General features: G+C 44.8%; 5 protein-coding genes across 5 annotated transcripts; 3 read left to right on the forward strand and 2 right to left on the reverse strand.

Moving 5' to 3' along the window:
* Window positions 1-140: 140 nt before the first annotated feature.
* On the forward strand, window positions 141-1,695 carry F4807DRAFT_468717 (aromatic compound dioxygenase; the record flags this gene model as incomplete). The annotated part of the gene is made up of 3 exons (XM_048002630.1): window positions 141-366; window positions 443-595; window positions 659-1,695. The coding sequence occupies 3 exons, from the start codon at window positions 141-143 to the stop codon at window positions 1,396-1,398; spliced, it is 1,119 nt and encodes a 372-aa protein (XP_047853025.1). The 3' UTR covers window positions 1,399-1,695.
* Window positions 1,696-1,887: 192 nt separating this feature from the next.
* On the reverse strand, window positions 1,888-5,707 carry F4807DRAFT_431554 (uncharacterized protein). Its single transcript, XM_047998513.1, has 5 exons — window positions 4,985-5,707; window positions 3,941-4,928; window positions 3,786-3,892; window positions 3,533-3,732; window positions 1,888-3,478 (listed from the first exon to the last, which is right to left on the reverse strand). Exons 1-5 carry the CDS (start codon window positions 5,455-5,457, stop codon window positions 2,004-2,006), a joined length of 3,243 nt encoding a protein of 1,080 aa, XP_047853026.1. The 5' UTR covers window positions 5,458-5,707; the 3' UTR covers window positions 1,888-2,003.
* A 2,607-nt stretch (window positions 5,708-8,314) lies between these two features.
* On the reverse strand, window positions 8,315-10,065 carry F4807DRAFT_431564 (uncharacterized protein). The gene is made up of 5 exons (XM_047998514.1): window positions 9,265-10,065; window positions 9,082-9,204; window positions 8,585-8,940; window positions 8,489-8,523; window positions 8,315-8,407 (listed from the first exon to the last, which is right to left on the reverse strand). Exons 1-3 carry the CDS (start codon window positions 9,487-9,489, stop codon window positions 8,929-8,931), a joined length of 360 nt encoding a protein of 119 aa, XP_047853027.1. The 5' UTR covers window positions 9,490-10,065; the 3' UTR covers window positions 8,315-8,407; window positions 8,489-8,523; window positions 8,585-8,928.
* A 654-nt stretch (window positions 10,066-10,719) lies between these two features.
* Window positions 10,720-11,190, forward strand: F4807DRAFT_461833 (uncharacterized protein; the record flags this gene model as incomplete). Its single annotated transcript, XM_048001735.1, has 2 exons — window positions 10,720-10,890; window positions 10,960-11,190. The coding sequence occupies 2 exons, from the start codon at window positions 10,720-10,722 to the stop codon at window positions 11,188-11,190; spliced, it is 402 nt and encodes a 133-aa protein (XP_047853028.1).
* A 975-nt stretch (window positions 11,191-12,165) lies between these two features.
* F4807DRAFT_468719 (uncharacterized protein) lies at window positions 12,166-13,304 on the forward strand (the record flags this gene model as incomplete). Its single annotated transcript, XM_048002631.1, has 4 exons — window positions 12,166-12,424; window positions 12,495-12,632; window positions 12,733-12,978; window positions 13,054-13,304. 4 exons carry the CDS (start codon window positions 12,166-12,168, stop codon window positions 13,302-13,304), a joined length of 894 nt encoding a protein of 297 aa, XP_047853029.1.
* Between the last annotated feature and the right edge of the window lie 2,283 nt (window positions 13,305-15,587).

Raw genomic sequence — 15,587 nt, forward strand, 5'->3', positions numbered from 1 at the left:
GTCGAGCCTTCTCCCTTCTCGTCTCATCACCAACGCCGACAGCTTGCACTTTCATACCAAGAACTATCTAGGTTGCCCTCACTTCGTTTTCGATAATATCGTTTATTTTACCCCTTGTAAGTTAAACACCGACAGCCACGATGAAATTTAGCAGCTCTGTTGTGTCCGGCCTAGCCGTCTTGTCCGGTCCCGTCCTCGCGCATCCGGGCCACGACGTCTCTCACGAGATCCTGGAGCGCCGCGAGTTTCTAAACTCCGTCAAGCGCACCAACCTAGACCACTGCGCCCCGAAGCTGAGGGCGCGCGGTGTCGAGCAGCGAAATGTCGAGCGTCGAGCCGCCCTACTCGAGAAAGCACGTGCGAAGAGTGAGTTTTCGTCCGGGACTCTTCCGACGATACCTACATACTTAAAGTAATTACCTACTAAATGCGTGACGCAAAGGAGGCCTTAACAAAAAGCGCGACGTCAACTCCGTCTTGGCCACCAGCCACAATTCTTCCGGTCTCGGTTATACCCCGAACACCGACGCTGCCACCCTTTTCGCCGGCTACAACGCCTGCCTCCTAACTCCCGAGGTTACCCAGGGTCCCTACTGTAAGGAATTCAGCTCATAATGCATAACAACAGTAGATAGTAGATGAAACTAACGAGACCAAGACGTCGGCGGCGAGTACGTTCGAGAAAACGTCGTCGAGGACCAGAGCGGTGTTGATACGATCCTCGACTACCAGGTTATCGATGTCGACACATGTGAGCCCGTCACCGACGTCTACGTCGAGATGTGGCACTGCAACGCCACGGGCGTCTACAGCGGCATCATAGCCAGCGGGAACGGAGACTCATCGGACGAGAGTAACATCGATAACACTTGGCTCCGCGGCATCCAGAAGACCGACTCGGACGGGGTGGCGCAGTTCGAATCAATCTTCCCCGGCCACTACGCGGCCCGCGCGACCCACATCCACATCATGGTTCACCAGAACGCCCTCCTCCTCGCCAACTCGACGCTCGGCAACAACGTCAGCGCCAGCCACGTCGGACAGGCCTTCTTTGACCAGGACCTGATCAGCTCCGTCGAGCTTACCGAGCCCTACAGCACCAACACGCAGGAGCTCACTTCGAACGCGGACGACAGCATCCTTTCCGAGGAGGCCGCCACAGACGGCGTTGACCCGTTCTTTGAGTACACCCTCCTAGGCGACGACGTCACCGACGGCCTCTTCGCCTGGATAGCTTTCGGTATCAACTCTACTCAGACCCAGTCGATAACCCCAGCCGCCTTCTATTACAAGGACGGAGGTGTCGCAAATTCGGACTCGGCAACTGGCGGTCCAGGCGGTGCTCCTAACGTTACCGCGTCCTCTTCGGTTTCCGCTTCGGCGTCCGTGTCCGTGTGAAGGAAGTTTGACTTCGACCTTAACTTGTGAACGGTTGCCCCAACACACTGTCGTATTCAAATGTTTTGACGCGCCGGAGGTATCTAAGCCCAATAACTGATTATCTAGGGAGTGTGTTAGTGACGAGAAGTAGGAAATAGAGATTAGAGGAGGCCAAGTTGCCGCGATGGCAAGGAAATCGGGGGAGACTGTACACGACCGTTTAACGCTCCACACGGAAAAACATTTTCTGCCAAGTAAAGGATCTTTTGCTGTAAGAGGTTTATTTAGTGGTAAATAATTAAATAATAAAATAATTCATCCACAAGATGTTATAACTTTTGATGAATTTTATCACATAAATACAAAACCTAATGGACATACTAGAGTGCAAAATTCCGCAAATATCTGAACATTGTCCGTAAAGTTATTCCTTATTATATTCTAATTCCCTCTAGAAGATAGAAACCATACTGTCTCACGACGTATTTACAAGATATTTTTTTTTATTTTGTTTATGTTACTTTTAAAAAAAAAATTTGAATTAAATTTTGATGTACTTTTATATTGATTAAGTAAAGTCATCAATATAGGGCTTGACTGACCTCCCGTACTAATACAATATCTTATTTTGTCCCACCTACATCTGGGTGAATTTTATTCATCAAACGGATCCAATGTTCCATAGATTTCTCATCGTCTTGAGATGCCACTTCTGGACCACTCTTAATTGGGAAACTTGCCCATAAAGTCCGGCGTTCAGCTTCCTTCTTTCTGTAGACACGACCCATATGCCTTTCCCAATAGCCCCTGAGGAAAGCAGAGAGAGGTTGCCCGCAAGATTTGAACTTTTTCTTAAATCCAGCCACCCATATCTCAAGTTCGCCTAGTAGCAATTCATCTCCAGAACCATGGTACCGGAATGCGATTTTATGCTCGCAGCACGTATGCTTGATCCCCAAAGCTTCGAACGTAATACCTCGTATAAATGTGTTGGCCATGGCAGATGTAGATTCGCCATCAGCCTCAAGAGCAGCTAGTAAGTCGCAGACTTCATGCACCTTCGAGGAAAGGTCCCCCCATGTCGGCCTGGGATTATGAAAGAATGAGTTAATGTACGCTTTCAAAGGACTGCACCCATGTCCCGTATTGCAGCAGCTGCATCGACAATTATCCTCGATCTGCAGTGCACTGAACCTCCTGAAGATGCTAAGGAGGTGCAGTTGGATAGGAACGTCTGCAGATTTAAAGCTTCTCATGAATCGATGGGCAGCCGTTTGTCCTGAAAATCCTCTCTCCCCAGGCAAAAGATTTGTAGCATTTGCACCCCGGGCAAGAAGCCACCCGAAGCGTCCGAATTTCCAACATAAACGCATAATTGGTGTCTCTACTCCATTAGACACATCGACATCTCTGAATCCCAACTCGAAGGCAATCTGGGCTGTACGGACATCACTTATGTGATGATATATGGAATCTGACCTAGTAGACCTTGAAGAAGATGGGAAAAGACGATAATCGTCTGGATCTAACCCAAAATGCTTGGATGGGGAAATGCCCCTTGCCTCTAATCTTCGAATTACATCGCATGCTGAATGATCCAACACAGATGAATCGTAAAGGCTGAACTGACTTTTTTCGGCGCTGGAGAGTTCCCTTTTCGCTAGATCCTTGAGCTGCTGTCGCCATTCTTTGATATGGTTAAGTATAGTATAAACAACCTTCGTTGTGGCACACGGTAGTCCAAGTTTCATGATATTAGGGAGCCGAGAATGGCACTTCAATAAGATTTCCGTAGATTCGAAACAGGGGCAATTCTGACATAATGCACCCTTCTCTTCTTGACAAAGATCAGTACTGGACTGTACCGCCGCTTCCAATGGTGTTTTATGAAAGAACTCCATTTCCAAATCGAGATCCGGCCGGGCTTCAAGGAGCAATTCCAATCCTTTCGGCCAGTAAGCTGCGAAATGGAGTAGCCCGTATATGGAAGTAGATATAACCATATCAGGCGATGATGGTAGTATCCGAAGCAAGCGCTCGAATAAACCCTCGTCTTTTTTAATTATAGCATGGAGAAGTGGATGATCAAGACCAATTACTGCCAAAGGTTATTGAAGCTCAATACCACTAAGCGTTGGTATTATATGCTTACTCTCAGCCATACCCTCTACCTCGAGAATGAGGCGCCGTAGGTCAGATATAGAAAAGGACCAGTAACTGGAGAGTGAAGAAAGCTCTTGGGCATAATCTCCAGGCGTGTTTTGGACTAGCAACGGGGCTAGCGTATTTATGGCGTAATGTGACGAATTAGGCTTCAATATTAATTTGCAACAGGAACAAAAAGCAGAAAGCCTTTCAATAAATTAGGTGGGTCGTTTTGTTTTTAGATATTAGGTTTATCCTACTCGCCGTGTTCTGCTGTTGCATTGCTTATGCAAGGAATATTGAGATCTAATAAGCGTAGTAGTCCGGTATGATATACGGACTCTCTAAAGGGGGAGGTTCCTGTAATCTATGCCTGTTTTAGTTCTCGTTTGACTTAGTAAGACTATAAACTTACCGAAAACAGATATGCTTCGATTAGCGTTAACCCCACTTCATCAACGTCTGATGGCGATGACAATCTGGCATTAAAGATGTTTCGCAACTTCGATATTCCAAAACTAATGATCTGGTCGCAAGCCGCTTCTGTATCTTCTGGGCTACCATATCTAACAGACCGAAGCGCCCCTGATATGGTGTCGACAATGCGAAACGCTGGAGACAGGTCGCTGTCTACCATTGCGTAGTATCGAAATACTGGGGCGATGCTGGCGCCACCAGCGCCGCTTTGACGTATGAGACTGACTTGAAGCGCAACGTTAAGTAGTTGACACAAACCGGTATAGACAAAACCAACAGTGTGTTTTTGGCTTGTCTCGGAGTTTTGATATTTGTGGCATCCAGGCTCATGACAGAAATCAATGACCGACTCCTCAAGACGAGTTAAGAAGAGCCATTTGGAAACTCGTCGAGTTGTTTGGCGACGAGAGCGACAGCCACAGTCACCAACGAAACGTTTGCCTCGGCGTTGTAGAGCAGTGAGTCTAGATCGTTGTATATTTTGAGTTGAATCAGGCTGGACGGCTGCTAAGGCATCCATCCACCTTCTCTGTAAAGCAGGGCTTGACATCATCTTACATAAGTCCTCTGTTGCGTTTTGGCTACCTCGAACCATTGCTTTCATCTCTCGTATGCTTTCTTCGAAATTTACATCGCGTTGCTGACAACTTGTCTCAATAGAATGTAAGAGAGTCGTATTCGAGGATGTGTCGATCTGTATTTGATTGATCTGAGGAATAGACGAACGAATCTCAGTGTTGATGAGTAATATGCTTTCTGCGACTTGTGAGACTGCTTCGATAGCTGTTTGATTTCTTTGGATATTCATCTCGAGAGCATCTATTCTCGTAGGAATACTTTCGATCTGTTTATGGACAGTCGCGAACTCGGCCAGGAGCTTGCCATGATTCGATGATTGTGCATGACTTAATGTTACATTAGTATGACTTAATGTTACATTAGTATGATTCAACGTGTATGGGGGCTACGTGTAGCGACATACAGGCCAAGCCCCCGAATCGCCCATGAGAGGTTACTATTGACTCGATCAAGGCGATCGAGCATTTTCTCTAATTCGGGACGCGTGAATGGAAATAGGAACTTCTTCTTCGTTTCTTTGAGCTTCTCTTTGAAGTCAGTAGCGTCGGCAGATTTGTACTTCTGAACTTCGAGGTATAGAGAATTTAGCTCGGTTGCGCAGTTCTGCAGGCGAAGCTTTACTATTTCACTCGGTGAGGGAGTTTGGCTCGCGTTGGGAGCCTGACTCGGGGAAGGTTGCTCATTTTCGAAAGCTGGTATAGCAGATTCGACTAGGCTGAAGGAATCTCGCAAGTGGTCAAGATATTCGGTAACTTTAGCGACGTATGGATCGCGGTCTTTGAAATCGTTCACATAATTTACGATTCCACCGCACAGTTGAATGCAGAGCGATGCTATGCCAACCCCGGTCCCGATGACGCCGATGGGGTCGGCCATGACCTGTTGCCAGTGAAAATATCACTGGCGAAAGGAAACTGTATCACATTATTATTTCAGATCCAAAGAGGAGAAATGGAGGGGAGCTGGGGAACAGTAATAAATCAAACCGGGCCTTATGCCAAAATGCGCCTAATCAACCTTGGGGGCTGTACTGGGGCTTGGTTGACGTTTTTGCACACAGCCTGCAGGTTCTATGCAGATATTGCGACGATACGTGATGGACGTACTATTACTGGGCGCCATTCACCCTATCATGTTGGTGTTTTCTTAATACATAAGTCAAACACCCTAGTCGTGTTCCACCCCCATATGGTCCATTATTTCCCATACAAAATCGCTAAATTCAACATTTGTAATTAATTCAATAAAATAGCTAGAAGTATTCTGTTTAAAGTTTTGAACCCTCACGCGTGACTTGTATTCGCTATTTTAATTTCATATTTTTCGCATTTTTTTAACCCTGTTAAATTGCAGGTTATTTTCGGCTTAACAATTGTTTATACAAAATATATATGAAACTGTTAAAGGTTATAACTTAACGAATATTATAAATATATTTTCCATTTTAATTTTATTAAATTATTTAAAGTTTAAAATATATAAGAATAATATATATTAATATAAAACGGGTTTTATTTAATTTATATAATTTAAAGATTAAATATTTTAAAAAATAATAATATTTTATTATTATTTTTAAATATAAAAAACTACTTTTTATATATAATAAATTTAAATAAAATTATTTTATAGTCTTTTATTATTTTATATAATAATTATATTTTTAAATAATTTAATAAAATTAAATATAAAATAATATATATAATATTCGTGGAATTATAGCCTTTAACAGTTTTGCACGTATTTTATATGAATAATTGTTAACGAGTTTTTATTTTACGTTTATATTAATTTATTATACGAGAAAAAATCTAAAAATTAAGCCATTTTAAATATATAATATCCAGTCAAAACTGAAATTTAAAAACTAAGTTGCATATTTGTAGTTATTTTATTTAATTAATTAAAAGCATCGGAGTTAAGCCGTTTTGTATGGGAAAATGGTATTTTTATGGGGGTGGAACACGACTAGGGTGTTTGACTACTAGGTACATAGGTATCGAAAATGCCTTGCCTGCCTGCTTAGGTAGGGTTAATTGAAGACTGATACGAGCGTAGGCGGATAGGCAGGGAATGTCTATGGTTTTGAACCAACTCATGTCAGCTTTGGATTCTTGGGTTAGGAAATCCTTACAGTTTTTAATTTCTTCATCATATCTGGAAAGCTGCTTGAAATCTACCTATCTAGTAAGTTGACGGTATCAATCTTAGGATCGGCCTTTATCTTGTCTGAAAGGTGACGCCCTCTTGACAAATAATGTTCTGGAACGCTGTATGCGACCACTATCTACCTTCTACTGTATTGCGCCCACTTCTGCAGCCGCGCCAACCTACGAGTGGCAAATGGTGAAGTCGACACCCCGTATGAAGCATAAGGACATGGTTTTAGCGAAGTTTAGAATGGGTAGGATGCTTTAGCCCTGTAGGCTTCCCGTTGGGCGTTCAACCTCCAATTATCCCTCCCTCATATTAAGGGTCTTAATAGACGCATAATCAACTTGATTGGCTCGCTTGCTTCTTAAAAAAACTGCTTTACGTACCGGCTGGCATCGGCAAAGAAGAACATTGTACATATTTTGTATCTTTTTGCGTCGGTGTAAGACTCAAAGTCTACTACATTGATACCGGCTGCCTTGCGTATTATAAGTTGGAAATGCCTTGTCTTAGCCCGCGGGTGATCACGGCACGGGGTTAGGCATGATTACAACTATCTCAAGCCAAACCAAGCGGGACGGCATATCAGACGGACTCTAAGCCCAATTGAGGCTAGTCGTGTGGATACCTACTTTAGAGTACATTCCCCCATATAAACTCAAGTACCTTTTAGACATGTTGCCCTTAGATTCGCGTCGTGGACCTTGCTGTCGCCCCTTAACAGCAACAGCATTAAAGAGCTACCAGTAATGTTACCTACTTATTTAATCTATTTCCTAAGCTATAATAAAGTCACTGATAACATTACTAGGAAAAACTCTGTATTAGGGTTATAAATAGGGTAGAATATTTATGGTATAAGTACCAGCAAGATTGGTAGTAAAATAGTAAAAGTTTTATTTACCTAAGGGACAATAAGTCTAAAAGGTACTTAGAATTGGGTGAGCGTTGCACTATAATACTAGGTATCCATTAGACTAGCCTCGATTGAACTTAGAGTCCGTCTGATTTTAGTTCGACATCCGTCTGATATGCCGTCCCGAAACCAAGTCAATCTGGTATCACACAGCTTGCAGAGGACATGCAATACTACAAAGATAATCGGCGTTCTCAATAATGCCACAGTGGTGGTGGTAGTTGCTAGGTCAACAATGCTAATATTCTTTTATAGCAGCGGAATATTGCCCTAGAACTAGTAACATTCCTGCCTTCCACTGTTCCTGATTGAAGATGTCCTTAAAGAAGACACGTCCCGCTCGGGATGGGCCAGCCGCAAGACGACGTACCGAATGCCCGTCCCTCTCCTAGAATGCAGAAACCCTCGTATTGATTGTAGAGCGGTAGTTGAAGACCAGCCGATCCGCAGAACGAGTCAGATAGGTACTTGAACGACCCACCGATATAATTGTTGAGGTCAGAAGGTTCGCATATCAGCCACAATCCCTCTACAGTGCGTAGCTGGTTTCTAAACACTGTACTGGCCCTAAGCTAAGTAAAGACGCCACACGGTGCGGGCGTGCTTTTTCTAATATTCATAGTGATCGCGTTGTCGGATTTTATGCATGACACTGTCACGAGACGGAATTAAGAAGTGAAATAACAACGTTATTGCGCAATAAGTTCTCAACTCTCCTGCTCAGGGGCTACAGTATAATTACAGGAAAAGCCCTTTGTATGCTCCAAGGCCAGCTCCCAACACATCTCCCTTGGCTTTTCAAGGGCTGAATTCCTGTCTTATTAACTCCTTACCTAGCTGCCAAACCCCTCAACAGACTAGGCCTCTAACAGGTACGATTATTACTTCCAGACAAAGAAAATCTCCCCCAAGGAGATATTTACAGCATTATAGAAGGAAGACAAAACCTAAAGAGAGATCTATCGCAACCTTCGGAGATTCTCAATTGTGCTATTGACTCCGACATTTGCTTTGATAACTATCACCTTCCACCGCCTGTTATCTCCATTGAACGTCGTAACTATAAGCCTTCAAACGTTTCTCCCGCCCAAGTAAACAACTACCCAACTTCCTAGTTCACAACAGTCGCAGTTCTGCCTTTGGACGCTCAATTATCCTTTAACGCGTCAATAGCATTGTCAAAGGCCGTCACTAGCTCATCTACGACATTGCTAAACGAGTCTTTAAATCCCGGAAGGAGAACCTCAAAGTTATGACAGAAGTCCTAGCGAGTTCAGTCAGCATATATGGTGAATAATACCACCTACGTATATAGCTACGAAGCGGCATGATCGACAACTTACAATGGAACATGTCTTCAGAGTGGTCAAGTTGCCAGCTATGGGCTCATTGAGCTTAGTTTCTTTGAAGTCTTGGGCTGACTTGGTCAGCTCGTCCAGGAACGCCGCCGTCTGATGCTCCCAATTATCGATGCCGGCAAACAACGAACGAGAACTCTGATTGTCTCTAACCGGTTTGGTCTGGCTAGCTGTATGATTGTACACGATCAAAGTGTTGGCCTCGACCACGATATCGTTAATTATGTCCTGCAGAGCTAATTAGAACCACACAAGTGCTTTTACGAAATCCGGAATTACCTTCCCGGCCTCCTCAGACGTATCTTTAGTCGCATGTATAGTTTCCAGCCACAACGTACGCGACATGGCAATGAGTCCTGCGACGTCTGCTTGGAGGTCCGCGGGGGTAGCCAGCTTGCGAGCATGGCCATGTTCAAATTGAGTACTGGGCGCTATGGATGCCTGGAAGGGTAGCAAGAAAGAGAAGAAATCGAGCTTCATGTTTTCGATTAGGCAATGAGACGCAAAAATTTGGAAGACTACTCGTCCATAAGACAACGTGAATAGCAAGTAGAAAAGGACAAGGGCCGATGGAGCAATAGGAGTAATAGAAAGATATACCTGGAGCTATGATTTATGATGTTGGTTAGTTACCTAGGTGAGTATCTAGTCTGGCCACACTCGTCCAAGTCCACGGAATCGAAAGATAATTCACTTGTTCGTATTTTCGAGGATTGGCTAGTGATCGGGTCGTCTGTGGTACATCGTCGAACGGGCTTTTGCATACGTAGCGATCAGTGGAGGACGATGATCTTGTAACAGCTAGCAACAACACCAATGATTTCTATGCCAAGGAATCCTATACCAAGGATAGGAGGCAAGATGTACTAGGATACCTACAAAAGTATGGTCCTAACGACCGGGAGAATCAACTGTAGATCGAAATTTTGTTGCTATAACCAACGCAAAGCGACCTAGGAGGTAGGTACCTACACAATCATGTACCGTATATGGTCTTGTTTCCTTTAAATTCCAATCCTCGTCGACTCTGTTATTTGAAATTGTATTTAACCTCCCAATCTCTGGCTATAAACAACTGGCGTTTAAGAGGAAACCGATTGATATCTATGAGACGCTCTACGAAAGTAGAAACACTGACTAACGACCCTCGTTTCTGCGGTGTTCAAAATGGCTGGAGGCATAGGAGAGATGTTACCTAGACACATTTATTGTGAGAACGTTATACAAATTTAATCATACCTATACGACATGAGTCCTATACTACAGGTATTCATGGCGGTTAGTCACATATAGGAAGGAAGCTGTTTTCGTATGAAACGCTGTGAGCCGAACAAACGGCTTTCATCAAATCAATCTTCGGATCACGGATTGTTACGCGGCATGGCGTTTTACAGTGGCAGTTATCAATAGAAAGCGCGTATGCTCATCCTTAATAATTTTATCTAGTCGGAGGCAGAACTCGGTATGGAAATCTGTCTCGCGGCCTACAAGTAAAGACAAGCCCCTCGCTAGGAGCTGGACAATGTGCTAGAGAAGACCAAATACTACGAGATACGGAACATAAATACTATACATCTCTGAACAAGGTCGGCTTCCTTCTTCCCCCTTATACCCCATCATTTCTTAGCCGATTCTCACTTGTAAGGATCAGGATTCTCAGAAGTTAACAACTCATCCGCTCTGCTTGCAGTTAGACTTTCGACGAGCAAAATGCGATTCGCTGTCTTATCCACCATCTACATCATAGCTGGTCAACTCGCCGCCGGCGCCGCAGTCCCGGAAAGACGTGATATCGTGCTCGAGACGATCATTCACGACGAATCTCATGAAGCTACCGACCACTATGTCCCTGATAACGTGTTACAGAAGGGTGATCACGGGGTCGAGCGTGAGTTCCGAGACAACCTAGAAAGCGGTGATCCGAGGCTAATCATTCATACTTTCGTATAGCTAAATGCCAAGGTCATGGCCATTCGTGTCTACCCGGCCAATGCTGCAGTGGTTATCACTGCTACGCCATCATCTTCGGCGCCGGCGGATGGTGCTGGTAAACCAATAGCAACACCGTTCAGCGGGTCTTGGCCTACTAGAACGTGGAAATGGTATAGGGACATCTCTAATGTAGTTTACGGATTTCTCAACGAGGGAGAATCTAGATCAACCAAACAATCATTCAATTAGTGATAGGGATTTAACCTAGGTACCTAGGTAGTTAACAAAAACAACCTTAGACCGAGACGTTTCAAGTAGATTGCATATTAACTGATCCTATTAGTAACTTACTGGAATATTGTATAATTAATTGCCTTTTATTCTTGGTGTAGGACTCACTATTATCAATTTATAGGTAACAGCAGAGATAGTGGAAAAACATGCCCTGTTATTTGTGTCCAGGCAACACATGCCTTAGTGGTTTATTCAAATATTATACCTACGTAGCAACCAACCCGACCGTCACTAGATACTAGGGTACCCAGCTTGAATTCCATACCCACATAACCAGTCATTGCCACAAGTTAGGTATGTGTCACGTCACTCGAAGTTCCGTGTTGAGTAAATATGGACTGCTGCAGCTCTTTGGTCACTACCTCATACTCGACTCCGTAACCTAAACATGGCCAGACTCCTCGCACTATATCTTCTGATGTTACTACGAGCCACTGGATACGTCAATGGGTGATAACTTCAGTTATACGGTGGTACACGAACATTTCGTTATGTACCGAGTGTGTAACTCAAGTTGTCCCGTTTTGTTCCACCCGATAATATGTGGAGGAACATTAGGTTCATCCGCCCCTTTGACGAAAAGCAAATAGCCGCTCCAAAGAGCACGACCACAACGTCCTTCAGCGTGACTAGATGCAGTTGAAGCCACCGAGACGAGAGTTGGAAAAGTGAGGCGAGCGGATGCCGTTACAATACCTAACCACAAAATTAAAATCGGGGTGAAGTAATGCAGCAGTAATGTATTGCACCCGGTCTCCTGTAGCAAATCGTCTCGGGCTAGAATATCAATAAAAGTAACTTTCCGATGTAAGGTCAGGACATAAATCAAGCGACTATATGGCATTACCCTACGATCTCATCAGACGACCAAAACGATAAACTATAGTGCATGTCTAAAGTACACATATAGCTTCAAGTTTTATCCTAAAAATGTTATTCCACCTAGTCAAGAAGATGAGACCATTCCAGTCCATCTATCTTCACGTCGAGCCCGACGAACAAACTAGACCACACTCCGCTTACGGCTCAGCTTACGGTTACATTCAACGGCGGGAAACTTGTTTCAATAAGTTGGTGGATCTTTTTAAAGCCGCTACCATACCGACAATATGCCTCTTAGTTGGGCTAGTGGCCGGATACCGATGGCATGGTCAGGATGCCAGAGGGGTTACCCACGAAGGAATTTATCGTAAGTATTCCCAATACATCTCACGCCCCTCTAGGTGAAATCTTTGCCTTCGGCTGACCAGGCATCATAGCCTCATCTGTCGAAGAGCGGCTGCCCGACGCCCGCTCCGGTGTGGTTCAATTCGATGCTCGGCTACATCATCCAACTCCCTACGGAGGGCCCCCGTCACCGACCGTGGATCGGCTGTGGCGGGATCTTGCCGTAAATTGTGCGCCAACTCTCGTAGCATCGATCACCCCGCCCACCAATTTACTGATGACCCCTGCGATGGCTTGTTACCTAGCTTTACTAAACTTACGGTCATATAGGGACCGCAGTTTCGATACCCGAACCGCTGGGTAACAGGGCGAACCTCGCCGGTTCGGCGCTCATACGACGCGGAGATAAAGACGGAAACCCCACCCTTCAGTACCTCGCCTCGGTCGAAGTATTTCATCAACTCCACTGTCTCGACTTGCTTCGGAAGGCCGCACAGCCAAACTACGACTATTACTCTCAACTTGGGGAGCCCATGTTTCACGACGACTCACTCTACCAGCTGAGCACGCACATTGGTCAGTACTCGAGCCTTAACGTTTTTTAATCATGTCTTGCACAAGCTCAAAGCTTATATGATATATCTCCCGAAGGTCACTGCCTCGACATCCTGCGCCAGAGTCTGACATGCAATCCGGACCACGCTCTGATAGGCTACGTCCACGTCGACGGCCAAGACTTTCCCGTGCCAAACTTTCCGTCGGTAAAACACCAGTGCAGTCCGCCGGAGCAATTCGAGGAGTTGCGAAGGTGGACCAAGGAAAAGGCCGTGGAGGAGTTGACATTGGGAGATTTACTAGATAAAACCGATGCACGAATCACCGTACTAAGCGAGGTTCCATAAATGTATTAAATATAATATATAAAAAGTTGAACGCTTTCTAGTATAAGCCAATGATTTCCATGTTTGTTTTACCCTTATTAACCTACTATCCAGTTAAACCGTAATTGGCTTATGAGCCTGCTGAACTATAGTTAGTTAATCATCACCTACATTATGATTAAGTTGTGGTTGAACTATCCCTTTAACTATAGTCCTTCCCGTCCCTTTGGAACATGTAATCGAACCGGGCCTGGAAGCTCACGATAGCAACAACTAGAATAAAAACGTTAAAAGTATGTAAATTATGTTAAATTATATAACATTCGTGTCTGAATTCCTGTATAGGTACGTTAGGCTAGACGACGGAATTTATTTCATCCCGTTTACGTAGCAGGCCAAGGAACCGAATGCACATGTTAAGTGCCCGAGACATCTACTGACATACGAAGCTTAAGCTCATTTGATACTCGTACGATCTTGATGGTAGTCCTGGAGTTGGTCTCGGTTATCTAAAGATTCAGCGGGGTCAAGTTCGGTCCGTACGATATCATAAGAAGATCTAGATAAATATATTAGGAATTAAGAAAGTGCATATAAGCTCCTCTCAATAACGTCGTTCAATCTCATGTTAGTAGACGTCCGTTTTCATTCGGCTCGGGCCTACGAATGTAGGTACGTATATTATACATCAACCGGCGGCCTTCTTACTCGAACAAAACGATTGTCCTACGTAATCAGCCTGTATAAGGACGTGTCCATTACGACGATATCCTCGTTGGATAGATAATCTGGGCGGAAAGCTATGCGTCTCATATCGTCGATCCTGAGAATTGTCTACCAGATCAGGAATTTCAATCCCTGGCCAATAAGCCCCCAAGCGACATCAGTATTGTAGATCAAGATGCCCAACTTCGCAAAGGAACTGTATCGCGTGTCAAGGGCGAATAAGGGATGTGATTGTCGGCTTCGCATCAGGGAACGGCTTCCTGCACCGCAATTCTCTACGTCTGCTCGCCCACCGTCCCAACTAGCCGCCCGACGTACTATATCATGGGACGGATATTGATAGCTTCCACTGCAGCTCTTTATAAACCTCACACCGGGATACAAAACTATCGCTCCACGTTACCACAACTTTAATATCGATCGCTGTTGACACGACCAGCTTACCGTCTAGAAGCTTCACTGCGTAGCTGGTGAGCTTGGCCATCTTCATAGCTGAGGACTACTTTGTACCGCGATGGCGAAGATATAGATCGCATCGAGTAACAAATAGCGCTGGTGTTGCTTCGGCTAAAAACTAGGCGAGCGAAATAGGGGTTCGGGTCAGGCCCGGGATGTGGGCAGGGTTAACTCTGTCAACCGCCGTCAACTTTGGGAATCCCGGCGTCGTCAAACGGACCCGAAATCGCCGCATACATGCCTGAACAGTTCTAGACTTGCCATATGTAGCTCTAGGATGTCCCGGAACCTTCGGAAATTGGGATTTCCACCTGCAGAACCTTCTTAAAGGTGTTGCATGATGTACCAAGTTTCCAAAAATATCATGCACCTACATGAAACCTATACCAATCAATTCGCCTCATTGAAAGCTATGTCCCGGTATAGATTTTGTCCCAGTGCACGCAGTAAGGCGGATAATGCAAGCCTTCGTCTCGACGCGGAGGGTACTTTCGCAACCCCTTTTCCATGGAGCAGCCATGCGCCGGTCCTTCCTTGAGCAATGCACGCACCAGCAAGTTGATGCACGAGCTGTGGTGAATATAGTCGCCATCCAGAAGGAGATCGCAGCGCTATACGGCAGTTCCAAGAAGGTGTCTATCAGGATGTCGACCCGGAGATTCCTACAACGCTCCATCAGAACCCCGATCTTCCCCCTTGCGCTCCGGTGCTGCAAATCTTCAATACGCATATTGCATTGCCTATCCTGCAGTCCCGGACGATACGTGAATAGTCACGGAGTGGATTGGCGAAATGTAGAGACCTACCTACTTAGGTAGGTATGGATTGAGATGTGCTTGACCTGGCTTGCAATGGCCGATATTACCTAAGGCAAAGATATATGGATAGGAAATCACTTAATGAATTATTCCGTAGATTGATAGCTTGTTAAAGATCGTGTAGTTTTTGCAATACACGAAATATTTGAGGGGGCGCACGATGCCACTTACTACACAAAATGGGAGGTGCACTGATTTTACATAGGTCCAGAATAATGCTAATTCAAACACGTTTTACGAAGCTTATAATAGTCAGGATCTTGCGAAACATGTCTTTCTAAATGGATAAATAAATGGCCAATCG

Source organism: Annulohypoxylon truncatum, assembly GCF_022578515.1.
Source record: "Annulohypoxylon truncatum strain CBS 140777 unplaced genomic scaffold F4807scaffold_22, whole genome shotgun sequence".
Taxonomy (NCBI): Eukaryota; Fungi; Ascomycota; class Sordariomycetes; order Xylariales; family Hypoxylaceae; genus Annulohypoxylon; species Annulohypoxylon truncatum.

Bases quoted from the DNA above. Each gene is read 5' to 3' on its own strand.
- F4807DRAFT_431554 (XM_047998513.1), bottom strand. From the start codon at position 5,457: ATGGCCGACCCCATCGGCGTCATCGGGACCGGGGTTGGCATAGCATCG. The intron at 3,733-3,785 runs GTAGGATAAACC...ATTTATTGAAAG, and splicing joins GCAACAGCAGAACACGGCGA to GCTTTCTGCTTTTTGTTCCT. The intron at 3,479-3,532 runs GTAAGCATATAA...AACCTTTGGCAG, and splicing joins GGTAGAGGGTATGGCTGAGA to TAATTGGTCTTGATCATCCA.
- F4807DRAFT_431564 (XM_047998514.1), bottom strand. From the start codon at position 9,489: ATGAAGCTCGATTTCTTCTCTTTCTTGCTACCCTTCCAGGCATCCATA. The intron at 9,205-9,264 runs CTTGTGTGGTTC...GTCGAGGCCAAC, and splicing joins TTCCGGATTTCGTAAAAGCA to ACTTTGATCGTGTACAATCA.